General features: G+C 50.9%; 1 protein-coding gene across 1 annotated transcript in view; it reads left to right on the top strand.

The window, feature by feature from the left end:
- Window positions 1-20950, top strand: part of PSMB7 (proteasome 20S subunit beta 7) — a 59049-nt gene that overhangs the window by 37303 nt on the left and 796 nt on the right. The window contains exon 7 of the mRNA XM_056138660.1: window positions 19977-20128. Coding sequence (XP_055994635.1) covers window positions 19977-20128 — 152 coding nt within the window. The remainder of the gene's footprint in view (window positions 1-19976; window positions 20129-20950) is intronic.

A 20950-nucleotide genomic window follows, 5' to 3' on the forward strand; every position in this document is an offset into this window, starting at 1 on the left:
CTGGTGTCTGGCCCTCTGAGCCCCACCGGGGGCTATGACTTCTAAACTCTGGGATGGACGGGGCTGCTTTCCGCTTCCCTGGGCTCTGCTCCCTGCCACGACCCAGTCCGTGCGTCCTGTTCCCCCTTTCATCCTGCCTGTGTGCCTGTGTTGGCCCCACAGTGCCTGAGTTGCTTTCTCGTTTATTTGTGTCCCTCTGCTCCCTTGTACTTACCTGTTCCATTGTTCCCCGGCTATTTTTAGAGGTAGCTCCCCTGTTTGCCTGCGTGAGAGAGATTCTTGAGGTCAGGGGCCATGAAATCATCTCTGTTCTTGGCCTCCTGATATTTTCAGGGCACGTTTGTTGAGACAGGATAACCCTGAGCACAAGCAAAATCTGAGTCATCAAAAACCACCTGGGAAATAGAAGGGACTTTTCTTTTTTGTTTCTGCCCAGCTAGAAAGTGCTGAAGATTTGTTTTTTATTTTTGAGATAACAGAGGAAGATAAATAGCGGGTCCACTTCTCAAATATATACAGTATCGAGGCAGTCAACACAGCAAACTCCCCATTAAGTACACAGGCAGAGCAGAGATGGGGCAAAGGGCAAGTGCTCACTGGGAAAGTGCTGGCCGGGAAGCAGAAGAGGAAACCCAGCCAGGATGCCGAAGTGTGCACTAGGGGCCTCTGCCCTTCACAGTTACCCTGCCAGCCACTTGCCTTGGGTCAAGCTTCCGGCAAGGTCACAGTGAAAAGGCCAGTGAACTGCGACATTTAGGGCCGTCGGAGACCTTTACAGGCCCTCATGGTTGCAGCCCTGATCCTGGCGTTAGGAGTCGTGTCATTTTCCTGTTCTTTGTGCGCTGAGGGCAGGGTCTTCTTGCAGTGGCCTGCTCTCTTCCTTTAAAGAAGCTTAGTAACTTCCTCTGGTGTTCTCTCCTCTGCACTGTGGCTGAGTGAATACTTGAGGCGTGCTGAACCCTTTACCTGCTGCTGCTGACTCTCAGGCGTAGTTTTTAGCAACTTATTCAGACGCCTGTACCTGTATCCTAGTAAGATAGTGGATTTTGAAATGTGTGATTTGGTCCACAGGACAAGGGCTTAGTTATGTTAGAAACTTTTAGAACTTTTTTGTTTCTTTTTTTTTTTGGCTTTGTTGATGATGAATTACAAGGAGCCTTCCCCTTGATCTTTCCTGCCTCTCTGTGGTTAAGGCTGGTGTAAGAACTATGCCCTTATCCACATTGTTCCTTACTGACTGGCTGGAGAGGAAATTGGAGGTAACCACACCGGCCCTCTGAGTGTGTTTTCCAGTCACTGTGAAAGGAATGTTTCCATAGTACCTGGAAGCATGGTATGAGCTTTGGGAGCACATGTACAGTAACACCGCCGTAATCACTGAAACGAGAACATTGAGGGTGGAGAGGGGATGAAGGAAATGAATCAGGCCACTTGGACTCACGCCCCCTGCCACCCCCCTGGGTTCCATCCCATGTCTTTGTAAGAAGGCCTGTTTTCTTTTTAGCCCACTGTGAAATTCCAACTCCAGAAGACGGTAATTCATTAAAATGGGTAGAAGATGACTCTTTAGCCTGTCAAGCTCAGTACTGTCCCCTTTGCACTAATCGTCAGGATTGCGTGGGGGCCGCTGAAGGGTAGTGGGGTGCGGCAGGACCCTCACATCACAGGGGCATGATTCAAAGGCAACCGGTCCTGCACCCTCTGGTAGTGACTTGCAAATTAGCATCTGGAATCTAATTAAACAAGCTTAATGAAAGCAGCAGCTGAAGGCTGCTGGAAAAGACAATCAGCTTTCCCCCTTCTCTGATACCTACGCCGCACTATTGAAGTTGGTCACCCAAACACATCGTGTGAGCACGGGTTTTTTTTTTTAAATTAGCATTTATTTGAAGCCTAGAAACTGTTTTTCATTCTGTTCTGCATTTGGCATGCTCTGGCGTCCCCTGAGAGCCATGCCACAGCAGATAGAGCACAATATTTATAAATCCATGACAGGCAATAATAGCAACTTGAAAAATTCTTTTGCTAGAATCTCAAGTTGAGAGCTGCCAAAAGCTGAGAGGATCAGATGTGCGGTGGCAGCTGCCGTGCCCTACAGTTAGAATTCTAGACTTTGAAGATGCTCAACTTAAAGAAATGAAGACTGCGGGCCTCGCCAATTTCTGCAGGTTTCTAGAGCTCTGGCTCTCTGCCTTTTGAAGATGAGTTGCCGAGGCTCCTCACCACTGCCTGAGGCGTGCGAACACCAGCAGGCTCTTCCCCCGCCACCCCCTCATCGTCGTTGGCGTGTGTCTCCAGTCTGAAGCAGCGCATGCTTCATCTGGGCCAGGGATGAGGGCCCTTTCCCTGGTATGGGGCCGAGGGATGCGCGCTCACCTAGACCCTTCAGTGTGAAGCTGCGAAGATGGATGGTGACGTGTAACCGGCTGATTTATGGAGTTGAGGTGCATCACTCGGTAAAGCGTTGGCCCGGAAAGGTGCCCTTAGAGATTGCTGAAGATGTGAGCTGCTTGCGTCCAAAGGTACCGGTCACCTCCTGAACCCGACGCCAAGCACCTTGCTGCCGAGGAAACAGAATTCATCTGTCACAGCAGGCGGCTGCAGCAGCCACTGGAAACCAAGAAAGTGGAGACCAATATGGAGTCTGGACAGTATCTCGTAGAAGGAACAGTCAGGTTCCCTCACCCTCACCCCCTTATTTGTGTCCAGTAGTAGTAAGTCACCCAAGTTACAGACTCCTCGGTGCTTTCCAGAGGGACAGTAGCCTAAGAATTCTGTGTGGCATGGACTAAAGCAAGAGACTGTTCTGTTTGACACTTGAACTAGTCCCTGCGTTCCCTGAGACTTGCAGAGCTTGAAGGCGGGGTGTCAGATGGGAAGGAATGGTGCTGGGGAGCGGGCTGGGCTGCAGATCTCTTCCCATGGTCCTTGGTGTGATGCTGGCCACGCGCAGCCCGAGACAGCACAGCGTGCCAATGGGCATCTATAGACCAGCCTGCAGGTTGCTGTCAGGATTAGATGTGGTCTGTAAAACACCTCAGATGGTGGCTCACACAGAATTGGCTCTAAAACATGGCAGCTGCTCTTATTTTTCAGTCGTTCAGTGGTAGGATGCAGACATCACACAGCAACGACTGACATTATTTGTACTCGTACTGGGCCCGACGAATTATGGCACAATCTAGATTGATAGGAATCGTCTTTCTCACCCAAAAGCTTGGAGCCAAATCTGTGTAGTGGGCAGGACGAGAGCAGGAAGAGCCTCTGAGTACCGGCCGTGGAAATACGGCCTTTCTGTGGGGGGCAGGTAAAGCACGCGCTGTAATAATGGCCGGTGCTCGTGGCGCTTCTGCTGTGCCACGTTGTGTCCAAGCAGCCTTGCTCCATTATCTCACGCTTTGTCACAGGCGCGTGAGGTCTGCGGTCAGAGTGTCTGTCGGGAGGACAGGACTCTCGGTAGACTCATGCATCTGGACACTGGGGGGCTGCTCTTTCAGTCGGGTTAGGCTTGCTTTCGACCCCGCTCACATGATGGATCCCTATAGCTCTGCCTCTTTGCTCGGCGGGCAGTGCTCCGCAGAATGTGGGAAGACGTCCTCCCTTGGGTAGGGGGAAGTGTGTACCCGTTCTTTTTCCTGGTGACGTCTTGTGAAGGTGGCAGAAAGCCAGGTGTGGCGTTGGAGGCCTGTGAGCCCCCTTGGTGAGGTCAGGGATGAGTGGGAACTCTGGACTCCAGAGACATAGGGGCCAGGGATGTCGCCGAGTCGTCCTATGGCTTAGTCAGGTGACTCAGTACATCCCCAGTTCAACCCTGACACCATGTGGTTGTCCAAGCACCACTGGGTGTAGCCCTGGAGGGTCATGAGCACTGTGGGGTCCAAGCAGCAACAATCCAGCCTGGTTACTGGAAGTGACCCCTGGGCCCCCTGAGTCACCCCTGCCCTCCAAAAAGGGAAAAGGAATTAGAGCTATTGAGAAATAATAAATTGAGTCATGTGGTCATGATAGTTAATTTTTCCAATTCTACATTTTCCCCATCTTTTAGCTATTTTCCACCTTGAATACACTGGTTCTCCTCCCGAGTTTTTTTTTTTTTAATGTTCTTTATAAGAGAACTGTTTTTTCTATATAGCTGGCGTTCAGGCGGCATCGCCCTTTCACATGCAGTTATGAGACCATGAGTCTTTAAATACTGGTGAATGGCATTTGTCCACTTGAGGCACATCATGAATATCTTGGACAGAAATAAAGAAAATAAGCAAGACTATTATATTTGAATAATGAGGTGCGCTTCCCCCCTCCCCCTCCCCCCAACTGCCAAAACTTTTTAATCTTCGTCAACAATTGTTCTGTCTTCCGTCTTATCTGGGTTGCATCTGTGTGACTCAGAGCTCCGGGGCCCTGACAAGTGGCATATGAATTTTGTATTCATTAGTGATCCTGATCCAAACGCTTCTGTCCCTGCCACGGGGGCTCAGGTGTGGAAGCGGCTGGCTAATCCTGCCAGCTGACATCCGAGGGTTTAATGACTCCATAGGAAGGTGACCACTCACTGGGAGGGTCGCTGGCAGAACCTACTCAGCAGACAGTGGAGATCAAGGAAGACTCTCAGCGTTCGGCCGGAGCGCCGTCGTCCTGTGTGACTCGAACCCCATTGGCATCAAACACAGTTTTAAGTAAATGTAGAAGGGGGAAAATATCTGACCTTCAGTGACTATCATAAACAATGATTTTCCTGTCTGCATGGATATTGATGGTATCTCAGAGTATTTTTCTCATAACACTATTATTTGTCAGTTTAATGAGCAGAACTTTTCTAGATCTTTAGATTTTAAGGTTATATTTGGCTGTGAAATTTGTTTGGGTATCTTAAGTGTCCAAGGAAGACTATATATGCTTAGGGCCAAATGCTTTTTAAGAATTTGCGCTGACAGTTTTGCTTATTGCCGTCTCTAGTTGTTTGGAATGTCGTAGTTAGAATGTGATTCTTTGACTTCTGACCTGTCACTTGATGTTTGACATTTTCTAGAGTCCTCCATCCCAAATATGTTGAATGCCTTATTTTAATAACACGTTCATTGAGAGATAATGTTCATCTGTACCTCTCATCCACTCTAAGTGTGTGGTTCATTGTTTCTTTTTAGTGCAGGCACAGAATTGCACCGTTATCACAGTGTGGCATCACAATTTTTATCCTTTTCAAAGGATGCATCTATGTAATGTCCCATTAACAATCCCTCTCCTATACCTCGGCACCCTTCCCAGCTCATGTCGGTGACTTCCTGTGTCTGTGCCTGTGCCTGTGCCTGCTTTGGATATTTCCTGGAATATGAGTCATATAATCAGTCACAGTTTGTAACCAATATTTTTCATTTACAGCATTTTCATATTTCATCTGTTACACTTGTCTTGGTGCTTCATTTCCTGTATTGGGGGTGCCTAGGCAGTGTCAGGGAGCCCCTGGGCCGACAGTACAAGCTGGATGTTTCAGTGTTTACCTGGGGCTGCTGGGGCTATGCTCGCCAGTACTGGTGGCGGGCGTGCTATGCCAGGGATCAAACCCAGGACCTCGTGCGTTGCAGACATGCGTTCCAGCCCTTTGAGCCATGTCCCTGTCCCTTCCTCCCCATTTTATGGTTGAGTATTATGTGGTATGGACAGACTGTATCCTTAATTGTTCCTTAGTTGATGAACATTTGAGGCGCTTTCACTTTGGGGCTGTTGTGAAAAAGGCTGCCATCAACGTTTGTGCGCAAGGTTTCTTTACAGAAAGGTCTCAAGTGGCTCTGTGTGGTCATTTCTCCGGGTATCAGTAGGAGTGGGATTGCGGGGTCACTGGTGGCTCTGTTTAACCTCTGGGAGGAACCACGGGCCTATTTTTCAGAGTGGTTTAGCAGGATCTATTTCTGCACATCGTCACTGACACTGATTATGTGTCTTTGATGAAAGTCGTCCTGGTGGTGGGTGTGAATTGGTGTCTCGTTCTTTATAGGTTAAGAACTAAGGCATCTTTGGAAATCTACTCGGACTATTAAAGGGTGTGTGTATGTGAGCTGGATTTGGACAGTGATTGGACCGATTGTGTGTATGTTTAAATAGTGAAAGGTCTTCTGTAGAGACTCTTCTTTGAAGTTGTCATTTACTTCTGGTAATTTCTACTCATTGACTTTCCTTAAAATGTGAATGTTAGAGTAAATGATGTCTTAATTGTTGGGGTAAAAAAGTATTAGTTTTCCCTAGTAATTTTCTCTCTGGTTGTATTTAATACAAAGCATTAAGTTTTAGAGGTGTTAGAACCCAAAGCTGAACTCTTTGGGGCCTTGAATAGAATTGTTCTTACTAATGATTTCCAGTGCAGTTAGCTTTAGAAATAAATGGATACTGATGTTGTCAAGTTGTCATTGTGGTTCTGTGAGTGATTCTGAGAATTGCTATTAACCTTTAGTGTTTCTTAAAGTGGGTGATATAACACCCTCCCATACACCGCACATACTCTCTCTCTCTCTCTCTCTCTCTCTCTCACACACACACACACACACACACACACACACACAAGTGATCCAGAAGTGTGGCAGTTGTCTTCCGTGCAGTGGGGAGGGGATGCTTTCTGTTTGTTCCTTTTAAAATAGATTGGGTGCTGACTGATTTTATTTTTTTCTTGAAATGGAGGCAGTTGGCCTTATCAGTTTGGGAATCTCTGTTTAGATAATCAGAAGAGGACACTCTTGATGGGTAAAGCTCTTCACCAGCATCGGAATTTTTGAGCCGTTCTTTTTGAAAAACGTGTGTTTGCTCTCCTGGATCGTTTGAACCCATTGTGTGCTGGCAGAGGAGAGGTGGAGGGACTTGCTGAGCTGAGGTCGCTCCCGGGACTTTCCTTGCTTACATTTCCCTCGTGTGCTGGCCTGGGCCAGGAGGGGGCTTCCTTTGGGCTCTTACCTGACAGTGCAGTCACTGAATTTTGTGCCCTACTGAGTGATCACTGTCTCTCATTAGAAATCGGTACTTAAATGTCCAGTTCCTCTTACCAAGTCGGTAGCTACCTTTCTGTTCTCCTAGCCCCAGTTAATAGTGGTGACAGGTTTTCATTTCCACTCTCCCTCCCTTTGATAAAAGTTGAAGTTCAACTGGGATGTTTTGGGAAGGGGATGAAAGGAGATTTAGAATGAGGATGCCAAAAGAAAGATAATAGCTTACTAAAATCTGCGGTGAGCTGGGAATGAGTTCCTCATGGGCCCAGGCCTCTGGAATTCAAGAATTAATAAATCTCAGGGAAGTAACTTTGTGTGAAGCTTGAGGAGTAATGAAAGTACTGCAGTTGGTAAACTGGCGTAGTTTCTGACTTTGAGTTCTGTGTTGGTGTTAATGCCAGTAGCATTTCTGTGCAATCCGCTCCCCTACCTCCTCCCTCGCTATGTGAAAAACACTTGCCTTGCTATGCAGACACTGGATTTTATTATTTTACATAATCAATAGGTATCTTTGAATCAGCAGGTACCACTGGCTACCAGCTGAATGCAAAGCGTCATACTGGTGTGGTGATCCAGAGATAGCATTGAAAGGGGCTGTTCTGTGAGATGGAAGAAATTCCTCCAACAGCGGCTGGAATGATAGTATAGTGGGAAGGGGGCTTGATTTGCACTTGGCCAACCTGGGTTTCATCTCTGGCATTCCATATGGTCCCCTGAGCACCGCCACAGTGATCCCTGAGCATCACTGGATGGTGTGGACTCCCCCCCACCCCCCGTCACCCCCTCTCCCCCAAGCAAACAGAATAGAAATTCCTTGAACAGCTCAGAGTAAAGTGGATTGAAAGGAAGGGGTGATTTTACTCTGTAGTAGATAGGTAATTATTTGTGATGCATTTCTTTGGAGCAGGTGTTCCATTTGAAATGTTTTTGCTTTACATATTTCCTATCACTCTGAAATGTAGGGGAAGTATACCATATAGGAGAAATATTTCACACAGTGTATTGCTTGCTGCACCTGTAGCAGAGATCCAGCGAGCCGTATGTAAGTTCTTTGTGACCAGAGACTTTTAATCAGCTAACACTGGTTTTGGTATCAGTGGGACAGGTGGAATGAAAAGGAAGGTATTATTGCTAATAAAACAGTCTCAAGGTCTCCAAGAGAAAATTGACACCTTTGTCCACCTCTTAGCAAATTGAATTTCCTTTGCTTGACTTGGGTCTCTGGCACATGATTTACGGCTTGGGAAAGGCTCCCTTTATTCGGGTTGCCTCCTTGTTCTTGCGACCAAAGCGAAGCCCAGATTGGGAATGTCCGCTTGGAAAAGAGACGGAAGCTCTTGCGGTACTTACTGGTTGCTTTTCATGTTAGGACTGTCTTGTGCAAATATTGAATCATAGCCTCTTCATTGAACAGTGACGGAGCGGCCGAACGATCCTCACTGTCCGCCGTGGGGTCATCTGTGCCGGGGCCTTGGCACTTCTGGAACAATGGATCCCCACTTTTGTTGTGTGCAGGTTAGGGATCTGTAAGAAATGAAATATAGGAGTAAATGTTACTAGATGGTGGCTTAGAATCTTATAAGTTTTGCCTTGGCAGGTAATTTGGCATAAATTGTTAATGTAAATCTGGGTTAGTGGTGAAGACGTTATTTTAGTAAAAAAGATAAACTGCTGATTAATTCAGCATAGAACTCAATTACAAATTGAAAGTGTCTCTGCGGGACTCCTGGACCCTAAAGACAGCAGATGTTGAATTGATACTCCAGCATATTTCACAGCGGTATGAAATATTAACATGGTTTATTAGAGTTGTGTGGTGTGCCCCATCAGAAAGGGGGAGGGGAGATTGCAGCCAAGCCTCCACAGCCTTCACGTACACTGAGGTGTGATTAAGGATTTTAGCAAACTTTCTTTTTTTAATCAAATAGCTCCGTGGAAAGATTAAGTTTAAAATAACATTTGGAGCTAAATATTTAAATGTCCCTCTCCCTGTATGTTTGTGTGGTACATGCAAATGATCCTAAACCCAAGCTGATTAACAGACGATTAACACGGGCATTGATACCCTGAAGGGGCCCTAACTGCCCGGGAGGGGCACTGAAAGGGCCTGAACTGTCATTTCCAAGAGCTGGTTGTCTGCTTCTCTGCTGGGAAGTTTTCCTGGGACGATGCTGTATTTACCTTCTGATCTGGAGTGCACAGGGACACCAGGGTGGTCCTATAATTTACACAAGCAGGACACTTCCATTTCTAGCCGAAGAAAGCGGGGCCTCACATTTTCTTAGGTCTATAATCAACTCAAAAGGAGGGAGGAGGGGGAGGCAGCAAATTTTCTGTATCTGAGACTTGTGAAAGTGGAACCGCTAGTAGTTAAAGGGGTGGACAGTTTGGCAGGATAGTACAGTGGGTAGAGCATTTGCTTTGTGAGACTGGCCCAGGTTTGATCTCCAGCATTGCATATGGTTCCCCCTGCAGTAAGCCCTGAGCACCACAGGGACGGGACGGGCAGTTCTTCAGTGAAGAGCACGCAAATGAAGTCGGCTTAGAAGAGGTATTTCAAATGGAAGTAAAAACTGCTCCAAAATAGCCAAATAATTCTGGTGAGAGCAGATAAACCCAGGGCCAGAGCGATAACACACAAGCAAGCACCCTACCTGGGTTCAGTCCCCGGCATCTCATCCCTGAGCACTGCCAGGAGTGATTCCTGAGTGCAGTAACCCCTGAGCACTGCCAGGTACGGCCTCCTACCCAGAAAGAAAGTAAAGAACAGATATCCCCTGGCTAGTTCCCTGCTGCTGTGCTTCGGAGGTACAGCTTAGCTGGCAGAGGCAACGGGCAGCGGACAGCGGGCAAGGAAACGCACCGAAGTTTCCTTCTGTGCCCTCACCAGGCCTTTCAGAGGTGCTGCTGGGGCTGGTGGGCACTGGGGGAGATGAAGGACGGCCTCGTGTCTCATTCACCCGGATTATGTCGATCTTTTTGTACCTGGCTATGGTGCATGGTCCTTTGAGACATTTACAGCCAGTGGGCTGGCCAGGCCCAGAAACAGCTGCCCTAGGTTGCCCGTAGAAAGTTTGAGAGTGAAACAGATTGGCTCAGAGTTCCTGTTGGATGATGTGTTGCTGGCAGATTGGGGCAGGTGGCTCCACATGGCCTCAGAGTGTTTGCTTTTACGATGCAGATTTTGTCTCCTGATTTGAAGGAAGGGTGGGGAAGGGAGACCCTCCTGCTGTGGCGCCCCTACTCGGTTGCTGGCTGCTGTTGCTTGTGGGATTGCGCGTTTGGACAGCCGAGCGAAGGCGGAGACAGGGCAGCGAAACTTGGCCGGTGCCTGGAGTTGTCTGGGTGGCCATTTCCTAGTCAGCATGGGCTTTTAATCAGCACCAGCTCTTCCATGGGGGCTGAGGCCCAGCCTTGCAGCCCTGTCCCTGCGTGTGAATATTTAGTCTAGAAAGCTGCCACGTTCCATTAGAGGTGGTTGCCTTTCAGCAGTGGGTGCAGGAGCTGTGTAGACTTTGCAAATGTCCTTTGAGATTTATGTTGCCGTGTAATTGGGAGATGCTGGTACTTAGTGTGTTGTGCGTGGTGGAATGTGAGATTACCTGCTGTAATGAGCCCCCAGCAGCATACCTAGGTGAGATAGTTAAAGTTTTAACCGAAATGGATAATGTTACTTCTGGATTTCGGTGAGGTAATTTATCCCACTCTCCCCTAACCTGGAAATTGTGCGGGGGGAGGGGGTGAGAATTGTGCTAAATAGGTGTTTTCAAATTCTACCCTGTAGTAGAGTTTTGAAAATATTTGTGCAGTGAACACACAGTTCATAGGATACAGTCGTACATTGTCTTGGAATGTGGTTTTATTGAATACAAACCGTGACGATCCCAGAACTTACCAAAAAATGAATTTAAGGATCCAGTAACTTTGGTCAGTTTGCAATACATTAGTTTCTTTTAACTTAGGTGGATGCCGTGAGGTGATGGACAGATGAAGAGAGGAGAGTTGAGCTGAGGTGGTAAAGCTTTAGAGTCTGGATTTAAGACTGATTTTTGCCGCTGTGCCCTGGGTCCCCAGTATCTAGCATATAGTACTCACTCATAAAATGACCATCTGTCAGTACTTCAAGGACCGTTTGGTTTCTGGACTGGCTTGGGACAGTTGGTGCTCTTGGCCTTACCACTACCTCTAGCCCCCAAAGTTTAAAGAAAGTTAAAGAGCACTTTTTTCTTAGTTTTAGTTAAGATTTATAATCAACAAATGGCCTTTTGGGAAAATTAAGTTAAATGAAGTTTGTTTTCTTCTCTCAGGGGCAAACCTAGCAATGCTCAGGGGTTACTCCTGACTCTGCACTCAATAATTATTTTCTGGCAGTGCTTGGGGGACCATATGGGATGTCAGGGATTGAACCTGCATCAGCCATGTGCAAGGCAAGAGCACTCCCCACTGTACTATCGTTTCGGCCCCAGTGGAGTTTTATTTATTAACAATGATGGCAGTTAAAAATCAATTCATCTTACTCTGTTTGTGAAGAGATTTTTATAGATTTTTATCTTTTAGGAGAACAAACATTTGCATGTGCTACCGATGTGTTGACTTTGATAGACTTTTTGTTGTGGACTTGGTGAAAGTAGATTTTTGAGTAGCTGAAATATATTTGAATGCTTTATGTCATCAAGAGTAATAAGGCATACATGATGGAACGGTAGAGGCACCTTATTTCAGATTTATCTTTTAGGTCAAAGGAATGGATAGGTATTACTGTTTTAGGAGTCTGATTGTTCAGAAGTTCTGTTGACTTGAGTGGAAAAAGAAGTGGAGTCAGACGAACCGATTGACTTTCGAGCCTTCCTGCTGGCTGATTGTCTTCGGGTTAGTATTCTGCCTCTCTGAGCCGTAGGTGGGAGGCATACGGATTTGGCACAGTGCCTGCACGTGGTAACTGTGAGAACAGTTTCCGGGGCATGTACTAAGTGTGGATGTGTAGCGTTGTGCACTTGTGGCCGCCACTGACGTCTCCGCGGCGCTCATGTGAATGGGTTTTATGGCATCATTTTGAATTTCATTTGCAGTGTAATGGCTACTTTCATAATTGATTTGCTTTCAGCTGGGGGTTGGAAGAAACAAAAGCCATTGCCGTTGCCTCGGTAGGTCTGGGAGAGTTGGTGCTAGGGCCTCCGGCGCTGCTGAGTGGGGCTCCTGTGTGGCCCTCTCCACACCAGCTCTGCTCAGCTTGGTGGCCACCATCTGCGACACTGTCCTTGTCCCCTCCCTCCTAGCCTGATCTGGCTGCATGTGGCCCAGCCCCCAGAGCGTTGCTGACATGCAGCCCTTCCCGTTCACGGGACAGTCTCTCGGAGACCTGGCGGGCAGATCTGAGGCCTCTGTGGCCAGTGAAATGGCGCGTTCTTCTGACTTTCCGACAAGGGCGCTTCCCCGGAGCACCCTGGGAGTCTTCATGGGCTCTGCCTCCCTCGGTCCCTTTCCAGTGGGAATAGCTGATTCAGTTCGTCATCGCTTTCTGCCAGCTGCTGAGCATGACACAGGGCTCCTGTCTGACCCTGGTGGTGCAGGGGGCACCTCTGCAGGTTCCTCACCTGCCACCTTGCCTGCTGCTCCCGCTCTCCCATCTCTGCTCCGCAGTCCTTTTGGCTACCGTCCACCGTCTCTCCTGTGGACAGTTGAGGTTGCTGCCCTCTCGCCCAGCTGTGGCACTGCCCACACTGCCCGGGTCTCGAGTTTGAAGGCACAGCTGGGACGCCCCACCACAGGTGCGGCTTCTCCCCATTGCCCCGCCCTCGTGCTGCTCCAGGTGGCCGCAGGGTCAGCCCTCTGGAGACCTACCTTGCTCGCATACTCTTGCCCCTGGACTGGGCTCTGTCTTCTCACCTGCACCCAAGACTGCCGTCCCCTTGTGTGCCAGCGATGGGCCGGCCGTGCTGTCGTTTGCGTTCCTCTCCCATCCCTCTGGGTGCTGTCGTGTGTGAGCTTCCTGGAGCGAGGGTGCTGGTACTGCCTTGGCTCTCCTTCCCTCCTGCCTGCCCTGCTGGGACTGGGCCAGTGGCACTGTCCAGGGAGTCTGCACAAGAGCCTGCACAGACGTCGCACCATCCAGCGTTGTGGTGAGGACCCCAGGCACCTTCTGTGCTGTGTGGACACGGGGCTTCCTATGTCCTGGGAATGGACAGGGTGTTGGAGAGGGAGGACCAGGGAACGTCATCCAGAGCTTAGCCCTGTCCGGGCACCTCGGTTTTCACTGTGGCATTGGGGAGCAAGTGTGTTTCTCTTCCTCTCAGCCCCGCTCCCTGCTCCCTTTTTTCCTGATCCCATAGATTCCGCCATGGACTTAGACTTGTGTTTGCAACCCATGGGATTGTTTGTCATCGTCCTGGAAAGTGCTGTGCCATCCTATCCTCGTCGGGAGCTCAGGGGTTCTACTTTGTCCTCCCAGAGTCCAGCGGGATCTGTTGGCCCCCCCACCCCGGGGGGGGGGGTTTCCTGGGTTGGGATGGGCAAACTCTGGTTTGGTGCTGCCGAACGCTAGCATGGCAGACGTCCCCGGTGCCCATTTAGCAGTGGCAGGGAGGCCCTGCAGCGTGCTTAGGCTATGGGATGGTCTGGTGGGGTCACACTGGCGGCCTTACACACAGCCTTGCTCCTTGCCTTCTGTCCGAGAACTCGCTGATTGCTCTCTGTGAAACCTGCTGTGGGGACATTCCTGTTTCTCGGACAGACAGGCTGCCCCCTCATCCTTGTGGAGGGCACCCTTGGCGCTGAGATTCCTGGTATGATGTTGTGCCATGACACAGCTCTCTGAGGCTTGTCCTGGGATGTTCTCCGATGCCCTCATTGGGCACCACCCTCCGAGTCTTGAGTTAAGGTCAGGCTTTGGCACCTTGCAGTGCTGTGGACCTGGCCAGCTTGGCAGTGACTGGACTGGCAGAGACTTGCACAGAAGCGGCCCCTCACAGCAGTCAGCGCTTTGGGACACGCTAAGTTCCTGATGCTTCCCGTGTCTGCACAAACAGAGCAGATACACCCTGCCAACTTGCGTCCTGGCTGCCCCTGGGGTAGCCCTCATGTCTGGTGGCAGTGCAGGAAGTTGCTTTTGGAGAGGTGGGGTAGGGTGCTTCTCTTAAAGGCTTTGGGGCTTGACTTTTATTCAACCATCAGCCAGGAATGGCTTCTTCAGGCCGCTTCAGTGACTTGCAGAACCCCTGTGGTCACAGGCCACCAAAAACTTACTGTTTGAATGCTTCCTCCTCAGTTTTCGGCACTCGTGGAATGTACTTACTCCCTGACCCCCCACTGGGGCCTGGTGCAGTTTTGGAATCCCGCCCCCCCCCTTTAGTATCATTCCTCTAGCTCATGATCTGTCTCATGATTGATTGTCTTTTCGCTGAGCCACAGTGCACTTAAAGGTGATGTCCTGTTTTCTCCTGAGGCCCATGCCCACCGCTGTGCCAGCCTTGGGGAGCAGAGTGGGGAGAGGGCATGACTGGGGTCCTCTGTCCAGAGGCCAGATCCTCGTCCCACCTAGAGTAGGGCATCACCTCGCCAAAACCAGTGTGATGCTGATTGCTGGGCAGGAGCAGGCTCTACTTTTTTAAATCCAAGTAACAAAAGGAAATGCAGATCTCCAAGATAAATTTTTAGTGATCCTGTTCTTACTGAGTCAGATCCTTAGTTGGTAGTAAAGGAGAATTGTTAGGAACTAAAGGGCCTTTGTAGGCTTCCTGGCATATTCTCTCTCTCTCTCTCTCTCTCTCTGTCTGTCTCTTCCCTCACCCCGCCCCCCACCAGTTCTCTCGCCACCCCGCCACTGTCCCCCGACTCTGGGTGTGATGGTGGACAAAGGCGGAGACTTCTGTACTTCCTGTTTCTTCCTTTTGTCTGCCCCCGAATGTCAGTACCTCAGTTAGAAAAAGTGAAATACATGTTCTAGTAAATAAGCGACTTATTTCTTAGGTTCTTTAGAATGTTTTACTTACAGCTCGATTGTTTCCGGTGACTGCCACGGATGTGCGCTTTCACATTCCAAGGCTGTCATCTAAAGCGGTGCGCCCGCTCTCCTCAGACGCGTGCTGTCTCCTGCCCCCGCCTGCATGAAGCGCTCTCTGCATGCCCGGCTGAGCCGCCAAGCGCGCAGTGTTTATTTAAAGAGTATTAATTTGGTGCTGAAATGGCCAGGGAGCCCATTGGCTGGGGCCACCTACATTTTGCTCCGGTGACATTCCCAATCTAAAAATCATTTACGTGAGAAGAGAAATTCGATTGTAGCCAGAGACAGGAATAATGCGGAAAACTTTCTTGGCAGTTACTATTTTGGGCCTGCACCAGAGCGGATGCCGAGGTCATCTATCAGTTTGTGAGTGTCTACAAAATGCAACTCTCTAGATAACAGGTTTAAAGTAAAGATTTAATACAGTCTCCATCTCCTATGATGTTGCAGTGACAGTTTAAAACTCATTCTCTAAATCTCAGCAGACTTTATAGCTAGCAGTGGGCCAATATAAAGTTTAATAGCATTACAACACATAAATCATCTTTTAAAGATGCTACTAGTAGCTCCAATATTAAATGCAGACAATCGCCTGTGTTATAAATAATTTATCAAACACCATTTCAGATTAGCCTTCCATGCTGAGTTATTTATTTTAGCCTTTTCTGTACGATTCCTAAGGCACTTTTTGAAAGATCCATTACTGGTCAGTTTAATGAACTTGGGGGTCTGTTTTGTCCCCTCAAGCACTCGGGTACAGCTGTGGTGACCATTACATGGCCGACGTGGACCTCTTTGTGCCTTTTACAAGTGCTGCCCATTTGTCATGTGGCGGTAAATGGAGCTGCACATTGGAGCCCAGGGACATATTGGGCGATGCAGTGATGGAGACAAACAGATAGCTCTATAAAGGGCTGCTTGTCACAGCCGCCTGGCGGCACAGTACATCACTCTTATTGTAATCTCATTTAAGAAGCAGGGCGGGCCCCGGGGACCGAGACTCCCGGTTAGTTTGGTCTTTGTAGCCATAAAGCAGGGAGTGCTCCTTTTCTATTCTCTGAACTTTTAGGGAGTGTGCTTTTTGGGCTTGGCTTAATTATTCGGGGGGTCAGCCTTCTCCCTGACACCGTGTGGACCTGGGGAGGGGGACAGGCGGTCACTGCTAGCGGGGGGTGCATCTCAGGGAGCCCTCTGGCTGGCTTTATTAAACACGTGCCCATTTATTAAGCAAGAGCCATGGGTCAGATGCCAGAGAAGGGGCGTTCCATATTTTATTTCTAATTCCTGCCACAATCTTGTGATCCATCTTCATTTGTCAGCCTGGTGTGAGCCAGGAAGAGTGTGGATTCAGAGAGGTGAAGTGTCTGTCTGAGGTTGCACAGAAGTAGGAAATGGGGGACCCAAACCGAATCAGTCCTGCCATCTGCTCTTGGTCCCTCCCAGCCCTAGCTAACGTTTAGTCGTTCCCTGGCACCCTGGTGCCCTCGAGGGCCCCTTCTCTGCCCTCCAGGATGCATGTGTGAGCCCGGCTCCGCGTGGATCCTGGTTCCCTTGAGACTGGCTGTGTAAATCCTCGAGCAGCTGGTTTGGGGGGTGGGGGGTCATCGGCCCCTCTAGTGGGGGAACGGCGCACCTGGGTCTGGCCAGCTGGGGGCACAGCTCTGCAGGACCCTTGCCAGAGCCCCCTTGGCTTGCAGCTGTCCCCAGGCAGATGCTGCTTTAAATGCTTCATCTTCCAGAAGGGGATGTGGGCCAGGACCGTATAAAGATGCTTCCCACTCCTTGCTGCATGCTTTAGCGTAGGGGCTTTCCCCATAGTTTTCCTAAACGTTTGGTAGTGTGCGTTGAGGATGAGTTGTTTAATTGGGAAATTCCTCTGTAAAGAGTGGGAATATGCCCAGGCGCACATTTGCAGATGTGACTAGAGTTCTGGCGGTGGAAATCCCACAGTGAAGGGCCAGATCGCCTCTGCTGACTGCAGATAGCTGTTGAAGGTGTAGACTGTAGAGCCTGCATTTTCTCCCAGTTCACTCTGGGAGGGTCTGACTAGAGGGGTGGCGGCTGTGTGACCACAAGGTGGAAATGTTAGCTGATGACTCGTGGGCAGTTTCAGGAGTGACCTTCAGAGGAGTCAGCTAGCATCCATCCATCTTAAACATGCCCAGGCCTGGCCATTCTTTGGTCACCTTGAATTCTGGTGACTGCTGTCCACTGTCCTCAACTCATGGAGGTGTCCAGCCTCATGACTAGTGGTGGGCCCGTGTGGGGCTGTGCATGCAGGACCAGTCTCAGTAGCCTCTGGCTGTCTAGGTGAGTCTAGGCTCTTGGCTCTGGTTTCTGACTGCACAGCTTTGGGGGTGGTGTGAAGCCCAGGGAAACGAGGGGTGGGCAGTCAAGGGGGTTGCAGCAGGTGGCAGAGCTCAGACCCCTGAGCATCAGAGTAGCCCTGCCCCCCTGCCCCAGCACTGTATGAGACCCCTGTTGATTTTATTTAAAATTTATTTTTTGAAGTTACGTATTTTGGATTTGGGGTCACTCTCCACTGTGCTCAGGGCTTCCTCCTGGCGGGGCTCGGGGGACCATGTGCAGTGTCAGGATCCACACCAGGGTCAGCCATGTGCAGGCCAGCGCCTTAGCCATTGTACGGTCTTTCTGGTCCCAGGAGACCCGGTTTTAAGACAGTGACCACCATCAGAACGCCTTCTTGGCCCATTAGAGTAAGTGCTCAGTGAAGGCTGTGCCCACGTTCCCATCGCCTCAGTGCTTTGTAAGAGGGATGGGGACGGAGGGTGCAAAAGTCTCACTGTGAGGGAGGAAACAAACTTACTTTTCTTTGTTTGGGGCTTCACTGCTCTTGACAGTGCTTGGTGTAGAGAATGGAACCTGGTGTTAGCTGGATGCAGGGCAAGCACCCGACCCTGTACTATCTCTCTAGCCCAGGAAGATGATTTAAAAGCTGTTGTTTCAGATGTCAAAAGCCTTAAATAATAGCACACAGGACAGACAAAAAGTAAGTCAAGTTATTCATAATATATTTGAAGATTTGAATATTTTTAAATTTTATAAGTCCACACAGTGCATTACAGAAAGTCTGCCTTGTGGACGCAGGGTCCTGTCATTCCAGCATGGTCAAGCCTCTCGCGCTGTGTGCCCGCCCTGCTGCTTGGCATCAGGCCTGCCTGCCAAGTCGCGCATGTATACTATGCTCTGCCCAGGTAGAATATGGGTGATTAAATCCTTGGCGCTCAGTGATGACACCCACTTGGTACCAGAGGCTGGCGCTGGGCACCAGCAGCGTTGATGACTACCTGAGGAAGTAGTGGAGAACCGGAAGCCAGTGGAGAAGAGAGAGGAGGAGGTGCAAGCAGCTGGGAATGAGCAGGGTTGATGTGCACACACACATGTACAAATGTGTATACACACATGTTGAGCAGGATGGTATACATACCCAGACACATTACATATATGGGGAATGAGCAGGTACACAAACACATGTACACCCATGGGGAGTGAGTAGGGGATGCACACACGCACACATAGGAGTGAGCAGGGAGACACACATGCACGTGGGAAGTAAGCAGGGAGACGCACATACACACCCATGGGGATAGAACAGGGAGATACGCACGCACACACGCACGCACACACGGAGACATGTCCACATGGGGAGTGAGCAGGGAGACACATATATGCACTCACGGGGATAGAGCAGGGAGACACACACACACACACACACACACACACACACACACACACGGGTAGTGAGCAAGGAAATGCACACACGGGAGACACGTGTACATGGGGAGTGAGACACACAGGCACACACAGGCACACAGCCCCATGAGGATTGAGAGGGAAATGCACATGGGAGTGAGCAGGGTGGCAATTACACCACCCCCTGACCCCAACCAGAAAGGCCCTCAGCACATTCTCTGGGTTCTGGCGAGGCATTTGGCTCCCCAGGCTTGGGAGGGCGGCTCCCTGACTGCAGGCCCAGTGTGGGTGTGTCCTGTGGCAGGACTCCGCTGGCTGGCGTCCAGAGGTGGCACTCAGGCTGCTGCCCGCTGAGGGGCCTGCTCCCGGTGAGCCTTCTCTCCGCTGGGTCTGTAGAGGGCGATCGTGTCACTGGAATCCACCTTCTGCGCAGCCTCTGAGCTGCGGCTGGCGGCAGCAGCCTTGCCCCCTCAGCCCCCGAAATGCCGGTCAGACGGGGCTTCCCCGGGTGTTGCTGGTGTGTGCTCTTGAGTGCAGCAGCTCTGCGCCTGCTGAGCCCCTCCTGTGGGGGCTGTGCTCCCCATCTGGGATGCAGGAGGGCGTGTAAGTAGTGGCGTGTGGGTCTTCCCGGGTCCCTGCAGCCTGGCTCTGCGCCTTCAGGCCAGAGGCCTCAGCATCTTGGCAGAGAAAAGAGGGGCTGCCTTTGGCCTGGATCAGCTGGGGGCTCAGATTTGCGGTTTGGGGGCTCAGTCTGGTTGCCCAGGGGACTGCAGTTCAGGGGGTACAGTATGTGACCGCAGCACGTCACTCCCGTGACCACACAGGTTCGTGCTGCTCCCCCAACCCGAGGGCCAGCATTTGCCCAGAAGTGGGCTTGTATGGTGGGGTTCATGGTTCCCTGGGACCATCTTGATCATGCCACAGGTTCTGCCGTCAGAGCTGACACACGCCTGCCTGTTGCCTGGCCGGGGCTCAGTGCTCCTGAGGGCGTGGTTTGGGCTGAGGGTGGTTTGGCCTGCCCCATTCTCATCAAAGCCCTTCCACCTGACAGTGGCTTAGGGGAGAGATTGCTGTCAGCCCCTCATCCTCAGAGGTGGGGTGACTGTGTTAAGAGGGGGGAGTGGGGGGAGCTTTGGGCCACTGGAGCTGGCTTGGAGGCCTTAGGACCCTGAACAGCACAGAGAGCCATGGCCACCTCAGGCGCTTTGGCTGCTGCCATGGGAAGGCACTTCGTGGGCATCCAAGCAGGCCCCTGGGCCCACCCTGATGGTGCTGTGACTCTTCTCTTGCAGGAGGAGGAAGCCAAGAAGCTGGTGAGTGAGGCCATCTCAGCTGGCATCTTCAACGACCTGGGCTCAGGGAGCAACATCGACCTCTGCGTCATCAGCAAGAGCAAGCTGGACTTCCTGCGCCCCTACTCCGTGCCCAACAAGAAGGGGACCAGGTGAGCCCTGGTTTCCTTCATTCTTCACCCTGTTGGCTAGGCCGCGGTCTCTGAGCTGGCTCTCGCCTTGGCACAAGAGTTTGTCTCACGACTGTGGGATGAGGTGGCTGAAGTATCTTTCCTGGGGAGCGGACAGGCCCGGTGCGATGGGGTTCAGGAGTGAGCCCGCGGCCAGCATTGGCACCCGAGCTGGAACCCCGGTCCTGTCTCTGCTTTCGAAGTGCCCCTGACAGCTGTGGTATGTTGTGAGGGCGGGAGTGCTTCCGGCGTGGCTGGCCCACTGCTCAGTCTTTACTGGATCCTGACGGGGCCTCTGGAGCAGCCCGGAGAGATGCGCGTGGACTTGGCCCAGGGGCTGCATGAGCAGGTGCGCCTCCATGCTGCTGGCGTGACCAGTGGCTCCTTCCTGCAGGCTGCGTGCTGGCTGCGGGGTCTGCAGGGCCAGGGCAGGGGGTCCCTTTGGAAATGCTGCTTCCACTTGACCACACCCATGCAAATTCCAGCCCTGCCGTGCTTGACAGGGAGAGCGAGGGCTTGGAGCCCCGGTGGTCTGAGCTGCGTGGGGCTCCGCATTGTGGACTCCTGGGGCTGCTGCTGGCCAGAGGGGTGGCTATGGCAGGTCCTTCTCTGCCTGTGAACGATGGCACTAGACTGGGCGACTCCTGATGCCATTTGGGAGTTCTTCGGAGAGCCAGGCACCCGAATGGCTCGCACGTCCTGAGCTCTATAGGTTTCTCCCTCTTTGAGCATGTACCTGTCCCATTGGGAAGGGGGCGCTGGAGGTGCCTGCGGCCCCACTCCCCCTGTGAGTGGGGATGGGTG

This window comes from Sorex fumeus, unplaced genomic scaffold (genome assembly GCF_029834395.1).
Source record: "Sorex fumeus unplaced genomic scaffold, SorFum_2.1 ptg000129l, whole genome shotgun sequence".
Classification (NCBI taxonomy): Eukaryota; Metazoa; Chordata; class Mammalia; order Eulipotyphla; family Soricidae; genus Sorex; species Sorex fumeus.